At 32.8% G+C, this 18,397-nt stretch overlaps 1 protein-coding gene across 8 annotated transcripts in view; it reads left to right on the top strand.

Annotated features, from left to right (window-relative positions):
* The window catches only part of nbeab (neurobeachin b), a 569,044-nt gene that overhangs the window by 258,259 nt on the left and 292,388 nt on the right, over nt 1-18,397 (top strand). For all 8 annotated transcript variants that reach the window (XM_087284306.1, XM_087284305.1, XM_087284304.1 and 5 more), the window contains exons 29-30: nt 1,933-2,371; nt 16,955-17,106. In XM_087284306.1, the coding sequence (XP_087140432.1) occupies nt 1,933-2,371; nt 16,955-17,106 (591 nt within the window). The remainder of the gene's footprint in view (nt 1-1,932; nt 2,372-16,954; nt 17,107-18,397) is intronic.

The raw sequence follows: 18,397 nt of genomic DNA, 5'->3' as shown, positions 1-18,397 counted from the left end.
AAGAAAGGCTACGGATGGGAATTTTTCCAAACAGCATGTAGCAGGCCATTGTCTGCCACCAAATCGGCATCCAGACGTGCAGCACGGCTCAATCGGGCTTGTGACCTTGTGCTTGATGAATATTACTGAGAAATGGCCAAACATCTGGAGAGTGACTGGATATGGACAAATAAGAGGTTGCAGACAGAATTGGTTTGTCTGGAAGGAGTTTATTATGTAGGATGAAAGAAGATGCCCGCTGAGGAATCTGAAGAGTTGAGTACTTTTAAAGGACACAAAGACTCTTTGTTGTGCAGTGATGAATATGGTTTCCTGGCTATTCTTTTATTCAGAAATTTCATTAAATTCAGTTATATACATATATTATGCATATTCAATAAAAGTATATAATTGAAACAGTTTATATAATACAATAGTGAGAGCACATTTTTTATTACTAATTATTATTACTGATTATTAAATAATAATAATAATAATTATTATTATTATTATTAATATTATAAAAATGCTAAACATAATTAGACAACATATAGTTGTCTAATTATAGTATGTACATTACTACTACTATCATTATTATTATTATTATTAATATTAATATTATTATTATTATTATTATTATTAAAATGCTAAACATAATTAGACAACATATAATTTTCTAATTATAGTATGTACATTACTACTACTACTACTACTATTATCATTGTTGTTGTTATTATTATTATTATTAGTAGTAGTAGTAGTAGTAGTAGTAGTAGTAGTAGTAGTAGTAGTAGTAGTAGTAGTGGTAGTAGTATTTTAAATATTAAAATGCTAAAACATATAGTTGTCTAATTGTAGTATGGACATTATTATTATTATTATTATTATTATTATTATTATTATTATTATTATTATTATTATTATTAAAATGCTAAACATAATTAGACAACATATAGTTGTCTAATTATAGTATGTACATTACTACTACTATCATTATTATTATTATTAATATTACTATTATTATTATTATTATTATTATTATTATTATTATTATTATTAAAATGCTAAACATAATTAGACAACATATAATTGTCTAATTATAGTATGTACATTACCACTACTACTACTACTATTATCATTGTTGTTGTTGTTATTATTATTATAATTATTATTATTAGTAGTAGTAGTAGTAGTAGTAGTGGTAGTAGTATTTTAAATATTAAAATGCTAAAACATATAGTTGTCTAATTGTAGTATGGACATTATTATTATTATTATTATTATTATTATTATTATTATTATTTTTGTTGTTGTTGTTATTATTATTGTTATTAATATATAAAAATACAGTCATTTTTAAATGTTAAGTGTTCCGACAGTGAGTCATGACTGATTAAAATCTACAAATGCAGACAAAAATATGTAGGGTATATTCAGTGACATTAATAAGGAATGAACACATTCTTATTTTATATTTATATATTTGTAAAATTTTTTGTTTATATATCCTTAAATGATCTGGCATCATCTTACTTATCAGATTTTCTACATGTATATAATCTTGGTAAGTTACTAAAGTACTCTGTTTATCAGTTTATTTTTTCTGTACCAAGGTCCCGGTGTAAGCGAAGTAGGGATCATAAAATTACAGGGGTGTAGTGGACATTTTAAAAGTGAGGGGGACCGCTGTATGAAATCTAAAGGTTTACATTCTTAATCATCCTTTTCTAAATGGTCTGTCTCTAAAAGTGCGGGGGACTTATCTGTATATTACACTGTATATTGATATATCTGTACATGTTTTGATTTTGTGAAGTCCTAAATATTATGGTGAATATAGAGTAACACTAATTAATATTATAAAACAATAAAAATAAATAAATGCAAAAAAAGGATAATCTACTGTTAATCTGATTTCAGTTTTGTTGAATTAATTTCCTTAATGTTTCTCAGATCACCCATCACTCCTCACTGACAGTCGTAAGGAAGCTCTCGGTGTGCTGGAATCCCGTCAGGAGTCGTCCCTCCCTCACTCTGACTCCGGCCTGGGAGATGACCAGGTGTCCAGTGTGATGAACGGGGCTGACCTTGATCTTGCCATGGGTGGCCCGAACGGCATGAGCGGCCTGTTCTGCACCCTTTCATCAGTGGCCCGATCTCAGGAGAGCTTGATCGAACCGTCCTCTGTGGAGCACCTCAAAACCGCCTCGTCCATCTCCAGCATCAACCAGGCTAATAAAGGCATCAATGTGAAGGAGATCCTCAAGAGCCTGGTGGCGGCTCCGGTGGAGACCACAGAGAGTGGGACAGAGGCCCTGCCGTATCCCGAACAGCAGGCCATGAAGAGGGAAGCACAGGCCATGATGCCCATGCAGTTCCATTCATTTGACAGGTACTGTACACTCATAGCCACAGTACAGTTGTTTTGAGATGTGTATTGACATTCTTTTTCAATTATGAGCAGGCACAGCCATTCACTTCCATTGATTTTTAGACATTTGTTACGCTGCGTAATGTTGCAAGCTGATATTTTACTATTATATTATTCTACTGTTTATGTATGATGTTTTTATTCAACATTTTTGTTTGTAGAGCAAGCAGTTTGGCCGTTTTCTGCTGTTTATTTCTTCCCAGTCATTTCTCCCATTGGCAACTCAATCGGAAGTTCTAAAACAATCAAAATAACCGTGTAAAAACGAACGCACATCTCAGAAAGGTCAATAGTGCACATCCTATAGATGTTTATATGTGAATTGTCAGTATTTAGTATAGGTAAAGCTCAGTAAATTGCCCTTCAGGTTGATACAAGCAATATTTTAATAACAAACTGCTTCTGTTGTGTTTTCTGTATATATTCAGACATTTTTTTAGGGAATTTTATATTCAAACGTAATTCAAACAGATATTTTGACAGGCAAGTACGACAGCCTATTATAACGTTCGGCCGGAACGTATTGATTGGACCCAACTTTTCTTGCTTAGACACTATCCATTTGGGTATTACAATGGGTTGTTTTTCCATGACGTCATTATTGACGGGCGAAATTTAGATGGAGGGCAGGAAGTGATTCATCTGCATAGGAATCGCTATAGGAACATCAAAATATTTCTGTTTTATGTTGTTTACAATTGTTTAAATCTGCCAAATTGAGAACTGCCAAACAGGTTTTATAGATTTCCAAAACTTTTTGCACATAAAGGGGGGAAAGTTCAAGAAACTGGCTGAATAACGGAAGAAATTCGGCTTAGTCCCTTTATTAATCTGGGGTCGCCACACCGGAGTGAACCGCCAGGGTGGCATCTAATTAACTTTTTTTTTTTTATTGCATCCATGTGTCTCCCATTCAGTTTTTACTTCCTGCCCCCTATCTGAATTTTGCGCATCACCAGAACTATGTGAGCGAAAAAAAACCTATACATATAAATACATTTGGATCTCTTAGTCTAATAATTAGTATAAGGGTGTCAAGAGACTTTCAACCATCATAACAAAGATTATTTTCCTTTAAGTACAAGATGAAGTGAATCGTCAGCCATTTTATCGTAATACTGACAAAATACAACATTTAATCAATTTTAGTGTGAAATAAAACCCTTTTTCTGTGTATATATATATATATATATATATATATATATATATATATATATATATATATATATATATATATATATATATATATATATATATATATATATATATATATATATATATATATTTACAATTTGCCATTGTCAATTTGCATTTTTGCACACCATGAACCTGCTTTGAAGAGAGAAATAGTGAAAATAGTAAAATAATTGTTAAAAAAATTTTAACAGGGGAACTATTTTTAATTTTTATTTTGTAGTTTCACATTTAGGTGAAGCAGTGGCGCAGTAGGTAGTGCTGTTGCCTCACAGCAAGAAGGTCGCTGGTTCAATCCTTGGCTCAGTTGGCGTTAGTGTGTGGAGTTTGCATGTTCTCCCTGCGTTCGCGTGGGTTTCCTCCGGGTGCTCCGGTTTCCCCCACAGTCCAAAGACATGCAGTACAGGTGAATTGGGTTGGCTAAATTGTCTGTAGTGTATGAGTGTATGTGAATAAGTGTAGATGTTTCCCAGAGATGGGTTGCGGCTGGAAGGGCATCCGCTGCGTAAAACTTGCTGGATAAGTTGGCGGTTCATTCCGCTGTGGCGACCCCAGATTAATGAAGGGACTAAGCCGACAAGAAAATGATTGATTGATTGATTTGAGTTTCACATTTATTATTAAAAATATCAAATTACATTTATTATATATATATATATATATATATATATATATATATATATATATATATATATATATATATATATATATATATATATATATATATATATATATATATATATATATATATATATATATATATATATATATATATTATATTATATTCTGGACATATTTATATTATTGTATTATATTTTTAACCAATATTGAACTAGAAATACTACATTATGTATGTCCGTCCAAAATGTATATTCAGATATTCTGTATTTATAAAAATGAAAATGGTAGTAAATTTAGGTTTCTATTAACATCCAGTGTACATAAGCAAAGAATTTAACGGGAGTCAGATTCTTCAAGACAACTTTTTCTGTGTCTTACAAAAGTCAACAACATAATCATAAGGTTTATAAAAAGTCATGATGCTGAGTAAATGATGACAGCATTTCGATCTTTGGCGGGACTATCCTATTATGTGCTGCTGTTGTGCACGCGCAATGCTATGAACCTCCACCAGATGGCAGCAGCACACATCAGCATGTGCGCCAAAAGTGAAATCATGTGACTTTATCTTCACTGAATGTCTCTTGTCACCAACAGCACTACAGTAGCCCATTTACTCCAGATGTATACGTACAAGGCCCTTAAAAGTACAGTGACCTTTTCTGCCTGCAATCTTTTCCGTGCCTTTAAACACTACACGATAGATCACCGTCAAACCGTGATGAATTCTTGGATTAGTGTTTTCCCTGAGGAATGGCCATAATGATTTTCTCGGTCATAAGCAAGCTATAACTCATTTTAAATTCCCCATACTTTCTATCAGGAAGAATTGCTGTGTTTGAAAGCGTCCATGGCGTGTTTACATTCCGAGGCCAGATAAAATCTCGGCGCGATTTGTCTCCGCTCTTAACACGTCTTCGGTTGCGATGCGGAGCTGTTGCTGTTCATGGCTGGGCAAAATCACCATGTGTAAACAGAATTTGTGTAAGTGGAAAAAGATTTTTTTTTTTTTTTGGATAATAACCTGTTCACTTTGGATTAAAGTTATCTCCAGCTGGATTCGAACAGGGATCTGTTGGACATAATGCTTGATGATGGGTTCAGGCTGATCTCATTTGTGTTTGCACATGATGTTTCCACTACTTTTTCTTTTTGATATAGGCTAAAGTGAAGTTTATAGATATGTTGATAGGTGCCCTGCTTAATTGTATGTTCTGTATACAGGTATATGTTTTTACATGTAGCATAATTAACAAAAGACAACCACTAAAATGTCATCAGTGCAACAATAGGCTACCAAAATCTTGTTTGACACATGTTTAGAACAACAATCATTAATGAATTAATTAATAATGTATCAACTTTAGTCCTGGCAAAAGCAGAATTTTTAATCATTAATAATAATAATAATAATGTTACATTCAGTGCTCAACATATGAGTACACTAATCACAAATCTCTCATTTAAATGAATATTTTCTATAGGAAGCTTTACAATATTGTGCATAAACAGTGCTCAGCACATATAAGTACACCCTCACAAATCATTATTCAGTAATGAAGCCAAATCTGGAGCTAATCTAACAAAATAACTTACGATAACGGTCCAAAAACTAGTACATCCAAAGTTGTTATTAAAAATATTAAATACAATTTTTTTAAAAAAAGAGGAAAAAGTAAAGAGAAGCAAATAAAAAAATAAAAAAATTGTAATTTCTAATTTTTAAAAAATATATTTTGCATGAATTTCAAAGTATTATATTTCAATTTCTACATATGTTTTGTGACTAAAATATAATTTTATTTAATATATTTGTTTAATTAGTCTGTTTAGGTTAAATGCACCTAAATACATTGCCTATATTCACTGAGAAATAGATACAAATATTTAGTTTCCAAATAGGGTGTACTTAATTATGCTGAGCACTGTACATTGGTCACTTCTGAAGCCAAATCTGGAGCTAATCTAATAAAATTGTATATTGCATGAATTAAAATGTAACAACCTTCCATTCTAAATATGTTTGGTGACTAAAATGTCATTTTAAAAATATATCCGTTTAATAAATCTGTTTTGTTCAAATGCACCAAAAATATATTACATACATTGACTGTGAAATGGATACAAATATTCATTTTCAATTTGGGGTGTACTCAGTCATGCTGACCACTGTTTTTATGTTTGACCTTTCTGGGATAAATCACAGAGAATGAAGTTATGTATGTTTAGGGGAAGTCCCATATCTGTAACAGTAAGTGTGATTTGATAATTAATTTAAATGAATCACACTTTGTGTGCGTTCATTTGCTAGAGAATATACCCCACAAAAGAGCATTTAAAACTAAAAATGTGCTAAATTGTAAAGCATTAAACAGACAAAAACATAGACCCTCTTTTGAACAGATATTAAACCCAAAACCACACACATGCAACTTAAAATATAAATAATGGAATTCAGACAATTTACAGTATATGTATATGAACCTCTATAGTTAAACATGCCTAGTTTTTGCTTTTAGAAATGAAGACGTTTTGTTTACATCGGAGGGAAAAAATGTGTGTGTGTGTGTGTGTGTGTGTGTGTGTATACTGTATATAGTGCACAGCATATATGAGTACAATCTCTCCTTTAAATTAATATTTTCTAAAGAATGCTTCATAGTATTTTATCTGTGCATATACATACGTATACATCAGTACTGAAGCCAAATCTGGAGCGAATCTAACAAAATAACTAATAATAATAGTTACCAAATTAGTAGCCCAAATTTGTATGTTAGAGGAAAATATTAAATAACATTTAAAAAAATAGCAAAAATCAAGTGAAACAAAAAATATTTACAATTTTGTTGAAATGTTGTTATTTGTTATTTTGATAATAATTAAAATAATAAACTTAATATATTAATCTTTCAATTTCTAAATATGTTTGTTGACTAAAATATTATTTTGATAAATATATCTGTTTAATAAATCTGTTTTGTTCAAATGCACCAATATATATTACCCATATTTCCTGAAAAATGGTTAAAAATTTTCATTTTCAAAATGGGGTGTACTCATGTGCTGAGCACTATATACACACACACACACACACACACACACACACACACACACACACACACACACACACTCACACACACACATAACAACTTAATATTAAATCGATTTGTCAAAAAACGGTCGCTAACTGACATAAAATAAAATAAATTGCAATAAATTAAAAACTAAAACTAACTGAAACTAACAACAGTCAGTGCAAAATGAGCTGAAGTAAAATAATAACTAGCAAAAATACTTATTGTTTTCAGAATTTATAAGTATAGATAGCACTTCTACAACACATCAGTGAAGTGCATGATATATATGTATATATATATATATATATATACACACACACACACACACACACACACACACACACACACACACACACACATACACACATAACCTTGTTTCTGCTTAAAGATTGATTCACAGAAACAATGGATCTGCAGTAATACATGCATCTGCCACAGATGAGGTGTGCTGCTGACTAGTAAAGGTGGTGTGTGTGTGTGTAGATGTGTTTGTGAGTGTTAGGGAGGGTCTCCAGGGCGTTGATGACAGATTAAACAGAAGCGCCCCGCCGCGGCCCCAGCTCCCCTCCTGTCTACCTCACCCCTCAGCACCCTAATAGAGGCTGGCAGGCAGAAATGAGTTGCCATGGCAGAGTGTATTATTTTTGAAATGCTTTCACACAGGCCGTCCGCAGACGCCGGGTCGTACCACTCACTCCCGCATGCTTTAATGTCATCTGCCGGCCTTGAAATTGCTGTGTCTAATTGTTTGCCACCTGCCACCAAATGAGCTGCCAGACGTGGACAGGCTTCTTCGATTGTCTGTCAGAACCTCCTAGATTGGGAGTGACAACATCAAAAAAAAAAAAAAAAAGACTCAAACGCGAGAGAGATGAGGAATGACTTCCCATCACTGCGACTTTCCAAGAGTGAATTTTTTTCAATTAGTATTGAATAACCAGGATGCTGCGTTTGCAGATGGGGCCGCCACCGTAAAGGCTTTGAAAGTCTTTTGGAAAGAGTTTTGGAGTGACTTAAAGGGTGTAGTTCACTCAAAAATGACATTTCTGTCATTATTTACTGACCCTTTACTTGTTTCAAACAGCTTTGATTTCCTTTTTTTTCTGTTGAAAGCTTAAAACCTGTAACCATTGACATAGTTTTTCTTTTTCCGGACAAGAATGTTAATGGTTATAGATTTTCAGCTTTTTTCAAAATATGTTATTTTGTGTTCAACAGAAGAAAGTCATAAAGAGGGAACCACTTAGGGGTGACTAAATAGTGAGTACACTTTAAAAAAAATTTCATGAAAAAAGAAGAATGTACTTGCTAAAAATTACCAGCACATTCTCAGTTTTTTTTACGGAATTTCCTTCTTTTAGTAAACGGAAAATTCTGTAAAACTTCCGTAAAAAAATAGAAAAATGTACTGGTTATTTTCTTTTTAACAAGTTTTTTTTCTATAAGAATTTAAAAAAAAAAAAAATGTCCTTCTTTAAAAAAAAACAACTGAAAATCTAGTAAATTTGTGGTAAATCCAATTAGCTTTTTTTCTGTTAAATGATTATACAGAAATGTCAGTAAACTTTAAATAGAAACATAAATTTGTAAAAACATTTTATCCATAATATTTTCCTAAAGTACATTACAATATCATAAGGCTAATTTAGCTTTCTAAACATAGTACAACAAATGAAGCACAATGTACACAAAACTATTTATTTTTTTAACATTGCATTCAGTAATTTATTACAAAAGAAGAAAACTATAAGCGCTGAAATTTGAACAGGTAACATAAATAAATGTCACAGGAGGAAAAGTCGTAAACGTACACTATAAGTACTTAATCAAATTTACTTAATAAAAATTACCTCATAAGTAAAACATTTCAGAATGAAAAAACGGTATAGCTAGACTCATGGAACTAGACTATTGTCATTTTTTATTAAAGGGAAAAGCATAAATCAAGAATTCCATCAGTCTTGGAGAAATGTGGTGATGTTGAGAACAGCAAAAAGCAGGACTCCTTGTGTATGTTTTCTCGGCTTCTCACGCTGTTCGCACTGAGATTCTTGTTCCCACAATGTAGTGCGTAACCGAACATACGGGTAAAATTGCTGTAAAATGAAAATACAGAAAGTTCTTTCACAATTAATTAGATTTTTTTTTACAGTGTAATGTTTATTTGGGGGGAACTATCACTTTAAAGGCGAACATCAGGGGCATCGCTAAACCCCATTTACTGCAGTACGCGTCCCATTAAAAATAACCAGTGCCCTAGTAAATACTTTGAGATACCATTTACTTTATATGCAAGTGTATTTATTAAGAGTGGTAATCCCAGAATAAAGATGTTACTCTCCATGTGCAACTGAACCAATGCCGGTTGAAAGCAATGCAGTTTATTCAAAGAGCAAACTGACAGATTCACGCAGAAAACCATACTTTTAGCCCAGACGAAACAAAACCCACGTGAACACAGGGAGAACATGCAAACTCCACACAGCGATACCAACTGACCCAGTGACCCAGAACCAATGGCCTTCTTGCTGTGAGGCGATCGCGCTACCCGCTGTGCCACCGTGACGCCCTTTCTTTTATTTATTTATAATAAATATTTTTTTTGTGTTATTTCTTAAAAACGGATTTTAGGGGGGCCCCTGGCAAACATTAAAGTAGTTTTTAGCTAAAATCATGATCTTTGGTCACTCTTGAAATGCACTTTTAGTGTCCGAAAAACATTTACAGGCAAAGCAAAACGAATACCTGTGGCTCTTGATGATATAGTGAGTTTTGTCTGTGCAAGAAATTGAACACTATTTCCTGTAATTCACAAGTCCTCGCTGAAATTGTACACAAACTAAATCCAGAATTCTCATGTTTCTTGAAAGTGCTTTAATTTCAGTCATATCAATTCAAGGCCCGGAAAGTACATTAAACAAACACAGTAGGTCCTTGCAAGTACCTAATTTTTAAGAATTACATTCATGTGTGTATTTTTGTGTTATTTCAACAGTTGTCTTGCTGCTGACAAAAAACGAAAGGAAAAAACTCAGAGAGAAATTCTTAATTTAAAAATATTAAATTTAATTCTTGTACATGAACTATGACAAATAATTTATCAATATTTCATAAAACATTTAATATTACCAGCTTTGGACTTGATTTAATTTTTTTGAAAATTATGCATTCAAAACATCATCGTTACTTTGACATTTTCTGCAAATATTTTGTAAGTGAAATGTCAACTACATTAAGACTTGTATGGTACATTACAAAGGTACTTGATTTGAAATGAATGGTGCTTTAAAAGTCCTTGAAAGTCCTTTATTGTTAATCAGAGCAAATACTGTATTGTATATAGCTTTCTGTTTACAGGCAGATTTGAACTGACCAAAAGAGAAAGCCATGTCCCAATAAACCAACAAACAATACATTTCAGTGGTAGGAAAATAAAATCTTATAAATAATATATTAGTTTTTTGTAATAACTGTTTATTTAATTAGTTTATTTTATTTAATTTTAATTGTAATTAATTTTATTACATCTGAGAATGCATTTATATATAAAAGTTTTAGAAGGCATTGTTATTTAGGGCTGAGAAAGCAACCTGGATGGCATGTAAAATCTTGCAAAACAATCAGTAGCCTTTTTCTATCCTCCACATGTATCATGGTGCTCTGTAATAATGTTAGAATAGCGTTCTTCAAAACAAAAATCTAACATGTTATTTCAGTTAGTAACACTTTCTAGGCTAACCAAAAGCAAATCACATTCTTAAAAAGACATTCTAGCAACCAAAAACTAATGACAATTTCTCTTCATAAGACCTCAGTGCATCGTTTTGAGTCACTGGTGTTCATTTTGATTTGCCTGTATATGTATTTTGCACTTTTGACTCTCAAAAATGCTGATAACAGCTGAGTTGTATTTTATGAATAATTTCAATTTAAAAAAATGTATTTAATGTTCTACTAAAAAAATCACCTATGTTTTGGATGGCTTAAGGGTGAGTAAGTTATTAGCAAATTTTCTTTTTTGGCTAAACAATTCTTTTAAAAAGTCAATGTCAGTAGATATACAACTTAAATTCACTATTATTTAAAACTACACTCATCTTTTTTATTGTCAGTGTTCTTTTATGCGGCAAGACTGTTTGTAATCCTAATAGCCATTTCAAATAAAACATACAGTATAAACTATTTGCATTATTCATAGTCTACCCAAGATTAATCCATGCTTTATTTAAAGCAAGTCAATTAAAAAAAAATCCTATTAATAAAATATGCGGCAGATAATTCATACATCATTCACAAGCCCCAAGCCAGTGAATAATTCATGAGGAGTGTTCATATTTTATTACAAGCTTGTTTATCAGTCTAATACTATCAACTCTACCTGTCAAATACCTGCAAGAAGTCGACATGTTATAAGTATTAAATGTTGTGTGCTGAAGGGTAAAAGGATCTCTACGCTCAAAAAATGTTCTGATAAGATGCAAACTAAGTTGTAGGATTAATGAATGACTTGTGATTCTGTCTTATGAAGTGTACAGTAAGATTAAAATGTCAGATTTACTTATAAATGTAACAATTGCTACTAATCATGAGTAGAAATTATTTGGATGAGGGGATTTTGATGTTGTTTTTCCTAAATAGCTCATTAAAAATGTAAATATTATATTTTTATATATAATATTAAAATTACGAAACTGTATCAGTGATGGTATGCTAATAAATTGAATAGTATTAAATAGTTAAACTTAAGTTTAACACCATAGTATATAATTTGTATTATTAATGTTATCCGCAGAGACTGCTTTTAATCCTAGTAGCTATTTAAAATAAAATATATAAAGTATTTGTGTACCATGCATGAATAATATATGCTGAAGGCTGAAATGATGCTAACAACTCTTCTGGTAAAATGCAAACTGAAGTTTAGGATTAACGTTTAGCTCATAAGTATGCATAAATGTGTTAAATATGCTTAAATTATGCAGCTACAAGAATAAAGCCAAGAACGAGAACTATAAACATAACTGTAACGTTAATTAAGACTTTCCACACCAACACTGTAAGTAATGCTATGCTTATTTTAAAAGCCCCAATATACCCACATTTCTACTATCTACTACAATTCCCTTAAATTGTAAGTCACTTTGGACAAAGCAACTGCTAAATCAGTGTTTCTCAACCACGTTCCTGGAGGACCACCAACACTGCATGTTTTGGATGTCTCCTTTGTCTGTTACACCCATTGCAGGTCTTTCAGTCTCTGCTAATGAGCTGATAATTTGAATCAGGTGTGTTTAGTTTAAGGAGACATGGAAAATGTGCAAAGCTGGTGGACCGTGGTTGAGAAACACTGTGCTAAATGTACTACTTAAACACTTTAAATAATACTTACATTTGTATTTGGTCTTATGGCGATAATTGGTGCATCTGAAATTTTACACTTTCTTAATATATACTGTAGAGGTATAATGTGAAAAGCAGCTAGCCAAGTAGTATGTCCAAATTCATTGTAATTAAAAAAACAGAAGACGATTAGTACCCCAATGATCAGGCAAAATTCTGAAATTATTGCAGAAAAAAGCCTGACAGGCTTATCGGCATCCACTTGTGTGAGACTGAAAGGGTTCTGCGAAAAGTCGTAGAACGTCAGTACGTCACTTTTTACATAACTACTTACCACAAAACTTAAACATTTAAAGCAGAACATTGTTCTGAGCTGCAATAGTTTATTAAGGCAAGACAGAAATGAAACCAACTGAATGGAGCTAATGGAGCATACACTAACCTACGTATTAATTAGTCACAGATGGCACCAAACAGTCAAAAACAGCATTGTGATAGACAAGCATATATAAGTATGAACTTGTTCACTGACGGTCAAGGTTATTGGAAGTTCCCATATGAGCCTGTGTTACTAGTTTCAGCAATTGTTATCTCGGAATAACATCCATTGGAATGTTGTGAGTGACCAATTTAGAATTTAGAAGAAGTATTAAGTAATGACTATAACACAGATTTTAGCCCATCACTGATTGTTTATTTACTTGTGTAAATGTGTGTAAATTTATATTTATTCAGTTTTTTAATTAATTTCAGTAGTATTATTGACTAATATGAAAATATTTGTATGATTTATTTACAATACAGTTTGTAAAGAAATATTTTCAGTCTTTTAGTAGATGTATTAGTCTCATATATATTATATGAGAGACTTGGTTTGTTTACCAAATTTGCATTGTAAACATTAAATAAAAATTAAAAAGGTTATAAATACATATATTAAGGTTTTAGTTATGATACTCCCAAAATAATTCAGTTTAAATCTGCGGATTTTTAACACAATTCGGCGCAGAAATAGCAAAAAATATCCGCAGATTCCGTCTGGCCCTAATAAAACTCTATTCATACAACTCACATTCATGTTATATAGATTATACTTACCTAAAAGTCATGAAATAAAATCAAATGTACTACCTACTTGAGTAGTTTGCAATTTCAGACACCGCTAATGGTAAACATTTGGTATTTTGTAGTGCGCAAAAGCGATAGTTCACAACAATGAAAACGTTCCGGGCTTGATTCTCAGTCCCGGCAGATTTTGATTGTTTTTTTTGGGGGGGACAACTTATTTGTTACATGTTCAATCCACTTCAATTGGTAAAAAAAATATTATTAATTAATAGCATTATTTTTTTACAGTGTTGAACAAGGCACCTAACCCATAAAGGTTCTATGGGCACTGGAAGCAATAACTACCCATTATTCCGCGTGCGTGTGCGTGTGCGTGTGTGTGTGTGTGTGTACACTTCACCTGTATGTGTCCACTTGGATGGGTCAAAAGCAGAGGACAAATTTCGAGTAACCAACCCTTTATTCACCCTCCAAACCTTTTTTAGTTTATTTCCTCTGTTGAACCCAAAAGAAGATATTTTGAAGAATGTTGGAAACCTATCACTTCCATACCTGTAGTATTGTTTTTCACTACTAGTTTCTAACATTCTTCAAAATATATACTTCTACCTTAAACAGGAAAAAAAAGAAAGTATTGGAACCACTTGAGAGTGAGTAAATGGTGAGTAAATTTTTATTTTTCACACAAACTGTCCCTCTGAGAGGAAACATGTGTCATCGAATATGTTTGCTTCCTTGCATGCGATCTCAGAGAAGCTCTCGGTGTCACGCCAGCAGGTTAAAGAGAGCGTGCCGTCCTATTTTCTCTCTGTACAGTGTCTGTCCTAGGTCACAATGTGAAGCGTCAGGAGACTTAACAAGTGACATTAACACCAGTCCTGCACTCTATCACCCTAAAAAACATGCAGAATCTTTCTACCGACCAGCATCTTCAACATCGATAAGAAAACCAGACCAATGTGCACACCAACAAAACATCATTCCATCCCACAAAGCACTTGACTCTGTCGTGTGTATAATATCAAACTAATCCTTTCCCGCTCTTCGCTATTAGGCTAAGGTGGGTTTCTGTGAATCTGTGAAGATATACAGGAGATTATCGGCGAGGTTAAGAGTTTGATGTGAACTCGTGATCTTGCTCGCTCGTCTCCGGGCTCTATTTTCAGCTTGTTAGAATGTTGCCTCTGGACACCATGTGATTTTGCTAAAATAAGCAAGAGGAATAAAAATTCTTATTGGCATAATTGAGTCGATTAGTATATTTAGAGCCTTTTTAATGAGTTAATGTGGTTAGCAGCTATATTTAGAGAGCATTTCTCTAATTAGCTTTTCATAGATTGCAGCTGGTCAGAGTTGGGACGGTCAGAGGAGGATGATGGAATTGTGATTTGGGCCTGTTTTTTTTTTTTTTGTAACAAGAAGAGCACTCATGATTTTACATACTGTATCCTCTAGTTGTTTATACATTTTAAACTATATTTTGTTGCCTAATGATATTTATTTTTTCTTTATTGATTTGTAAAATTTTAATTTATACCCACAGTTCCTATTAGTTAATTTAATAGGATGAAGTTTGATGAAGTGTTGCAAGCCTAATCCAAACTTATAACAATTTAAAATAAAAAATAAGAATATTTAATGTCAGATTTTTGTGCTGGCATATTTATTTATTTGTTTATTTTATTTTATATATATAGTTTTACTTTATATATGTTTTTTTAAGTGTGAAACTAATCTAACTAATATAAAATTAAATATTAATTTTAATGCAAATAAATTATATAACAAAATATTTATTTATTTATTTATTTATTTATTTAAATTGTTTGTTTGATTATTTTTGGGTTGTATTTTGGTTGTTTCCTGTTTTTTAAGTGTGAAAAACTAATAAAAATTTTATATAGATTTTAATGCAAATAAATTCAATAACAAAAATAATTATTTATTTTAAATTGTTTATTTGTTTTGTATTTTTTTTTTGGTTGTTTTATGGTAGTTTGTTTCCTGATTTTTTTAAAGTGTGAAAATAATCGAATTAATAAAAAATTAAATATGAATACTAATGCATATTATTAAATAACAAAAATATTTATTTATTTATTTAAAATTGTTTGCTTGTTTATTTTTTTATTTAATATATTTTTATTCAGTATATTATGAATAATGTTTTAGTTTTAGATTAATTTCTTACATTAATATTTAATAAAAATACTGTAATTTCACCAGTGTTTCTGGTTGAAAAGTCTTAAAATGTATGGAAAGAAGCTTGAAATAGGTCTTGAAAGGATTTGAATTTCACTCTCTGTTTCCTGTATATAGTCTGATTTATTTATTTGTTTTAAGTAGTTTATTTTTTTGTTTATTTTTTGGGTTGTTTGTTTCCTGATTTTTTTTTAAGTGTGAAAAATTTAACTAATATAACATTAAATATGAATGTTAATGCAAATAAAGTAAATAAAAATATTACATTATTATATTATTTTATTTATATTCATAAATTCAATTCATAATAATTAGTTTTTTATCCACCAGTATACTAAATTGGTTTCTAAATTCACTCAATTTATTTGTGATGCTGTGGTATAAAAAAAGTCCAAATGTTTATTGAATGTAAATTTTGCTATCACCCAAAGGTTTTCTAAGGTGAAAACTTCAAATCTACCCTGTTACAGTAACACCAAATTTAGCTTACGCACCTGGAAAATGTCTCCTCATGAATTTCGCTCTTGAGTTTGACATCACTTCGAGTCACAGCAATGGACAAACACCAGAAAACAGAAACATGCCCCAAAAGCCTGCAGTCACTGCTTTTGATTTTACTGTTTGTTTGTCCTGAACCTCATTCCGCATGTTGGAGAGTCAAGCACGGGGTGGCAGGAGAGCAGGATGTTTACTTTGCCTGCTGGTCTTTTTCTTTGCCACTTTCATCCAGCCTGACTGGACTGTGCAAAACCACCGTCAATCTCCCTCCATGTAATCAACTGATTTCACAAGCAATCATGTTTATTTATTGTTGCAGGTGAACTCTTTTATTTAGCTTTGTTTCTTGTGGAATCTGGAAGCTTTTGTGATTCACAGTATATTTCTCTCAGGAAGTGCTTTTGGTAAAATGTGAAGTGATTGGGTATGTTTACACTTCTGATCCCAGGGTCTTGTTATGACGAGGTTACGAGTGCAATTTTCCAGCTGAAGTAAATCTGAAGTGACCTTAGTAAGGTATTGTGTTTCCTCTCTCATGCAGGAGTGTGGTGGTGCAGGCCAAGAAGCCTCCTTCAGGTCTGACAGTGAACACAGTGGGCACGTCGGGATCCAGCAGCGCTTTGACCTCTGGAAGCACACCTAACATCTTCGCCGCTGCGTCCATTACACCCAAAAGCATGATCAACACTACAGGTAAGCCCCGCCCTGATTTGTCTTCTCTAAACATTTGTTTACCAAAGAGATGGCATCCAAGATGTAGGTGACCTTCAACGGAAATCTTCTATGGAATATTAAAGAAGATTGTAGCTGAGACTGATTTTTGTTGATTCATTCAATCATTGGCTTAGTCACTTTATAAATCAGGGGTCGCCACAGCGAAATGAACCGCCGACTTATCCAGCATATGTTTTATGCAGCGGATGCCCTTCCAGCTGCAACCCATCACTGGGAAACATCCATACACACTCATCCACACACATACACTACAGAAAATTTAGCCTACCCAATTCACCTATAGCACATGTCTTTGGGGAAACCAGAGCATCTGGAGAAAACCTATGCGGACATGGGGAGAACATGCAAACTCCACACAGAAATGCCAACTGACCCAGCCAAGGCTCGAACCAGCGACCTTCTTGCTGTGAGGCGACAGCACTATCCACGGCGCCACCATGCCACCCTTGGTGATTTATGAAATTCAAATCAATAGCTACTGTTGCTTTGACTGTCTAAAAACATACAGGCTAAACTTACAGCTCTTGACAGTGTAGGACTCCAGACTGTCATGACTCTGAAATGCAATCAGGACTGTTTGCTGAGGCTGTAGATTAAAGGTAAATGGAAATTCTATACTCCTAGCCATAAACAGAGTGGGCCATTTATATGGATACACCTTAATAAAATGGGAATGGTTGGTGATATTAACAACCTGTTTGTGGCACATTAGTATATGTGAGGGGGCAAACTTCAAGATGGGTGGTGACCATGGTGGCCATTTTGAAGTCGGCCATCTTGGATCCAACTTTTGTTTTTTCAAAAGGAAGAGGGTTATTTGACACATCAGACTTATTGGGAATTCCACAAGAAAAACAATGGTGTGCTTGGTTTTAATGTAACTTTATTCTTTCATGAGTTATTTACAAGTTTCTGACCACTTATAAAATGTGTTGAATGTGCTGCCCATTGTGTTGGATTGTCAATGCAACCCTCTTCTCCAACTCTAATATCAACACCGTAGGAGAAATGCCAGCACAGGTTTCCACTATCTGTAGTTTCAGGTGCTGCACATCTTGTATCTTCATACCATAGAAACCTCAAAGCCACTAGATATTTGAAATTGCTACATGATGATTTGTTTCCCTCTTTATGCACTGAAGCTGGCACGTTTTTGGTGCACTACCACCACATTATGGTTGTCAGGTCTAAGCATTCCTAGATGAACCGTTTCCTGAAAAGTGGATTGGTCATCGTGGGCCAGTTGAAT

This window comes from Danio rerio, chromosome 15 (genome assembly GCF_052040795.2).
Source record: "Danio rerio strain M-AB ecotype USA chromosome 15, GRCz13ab, whole genome shotgun sequence".
Classification (NCBI taxonomy): Eukaryota; Metazoa; Chordata; class Actinopteri; order Cypriniformes; family Danionidae; genus Danio; species Danio rerio.
Note: the sequence above shows the minus strand (reverse complement) of the source record. Positions and strands in the feature narration are given on the sequence as shown.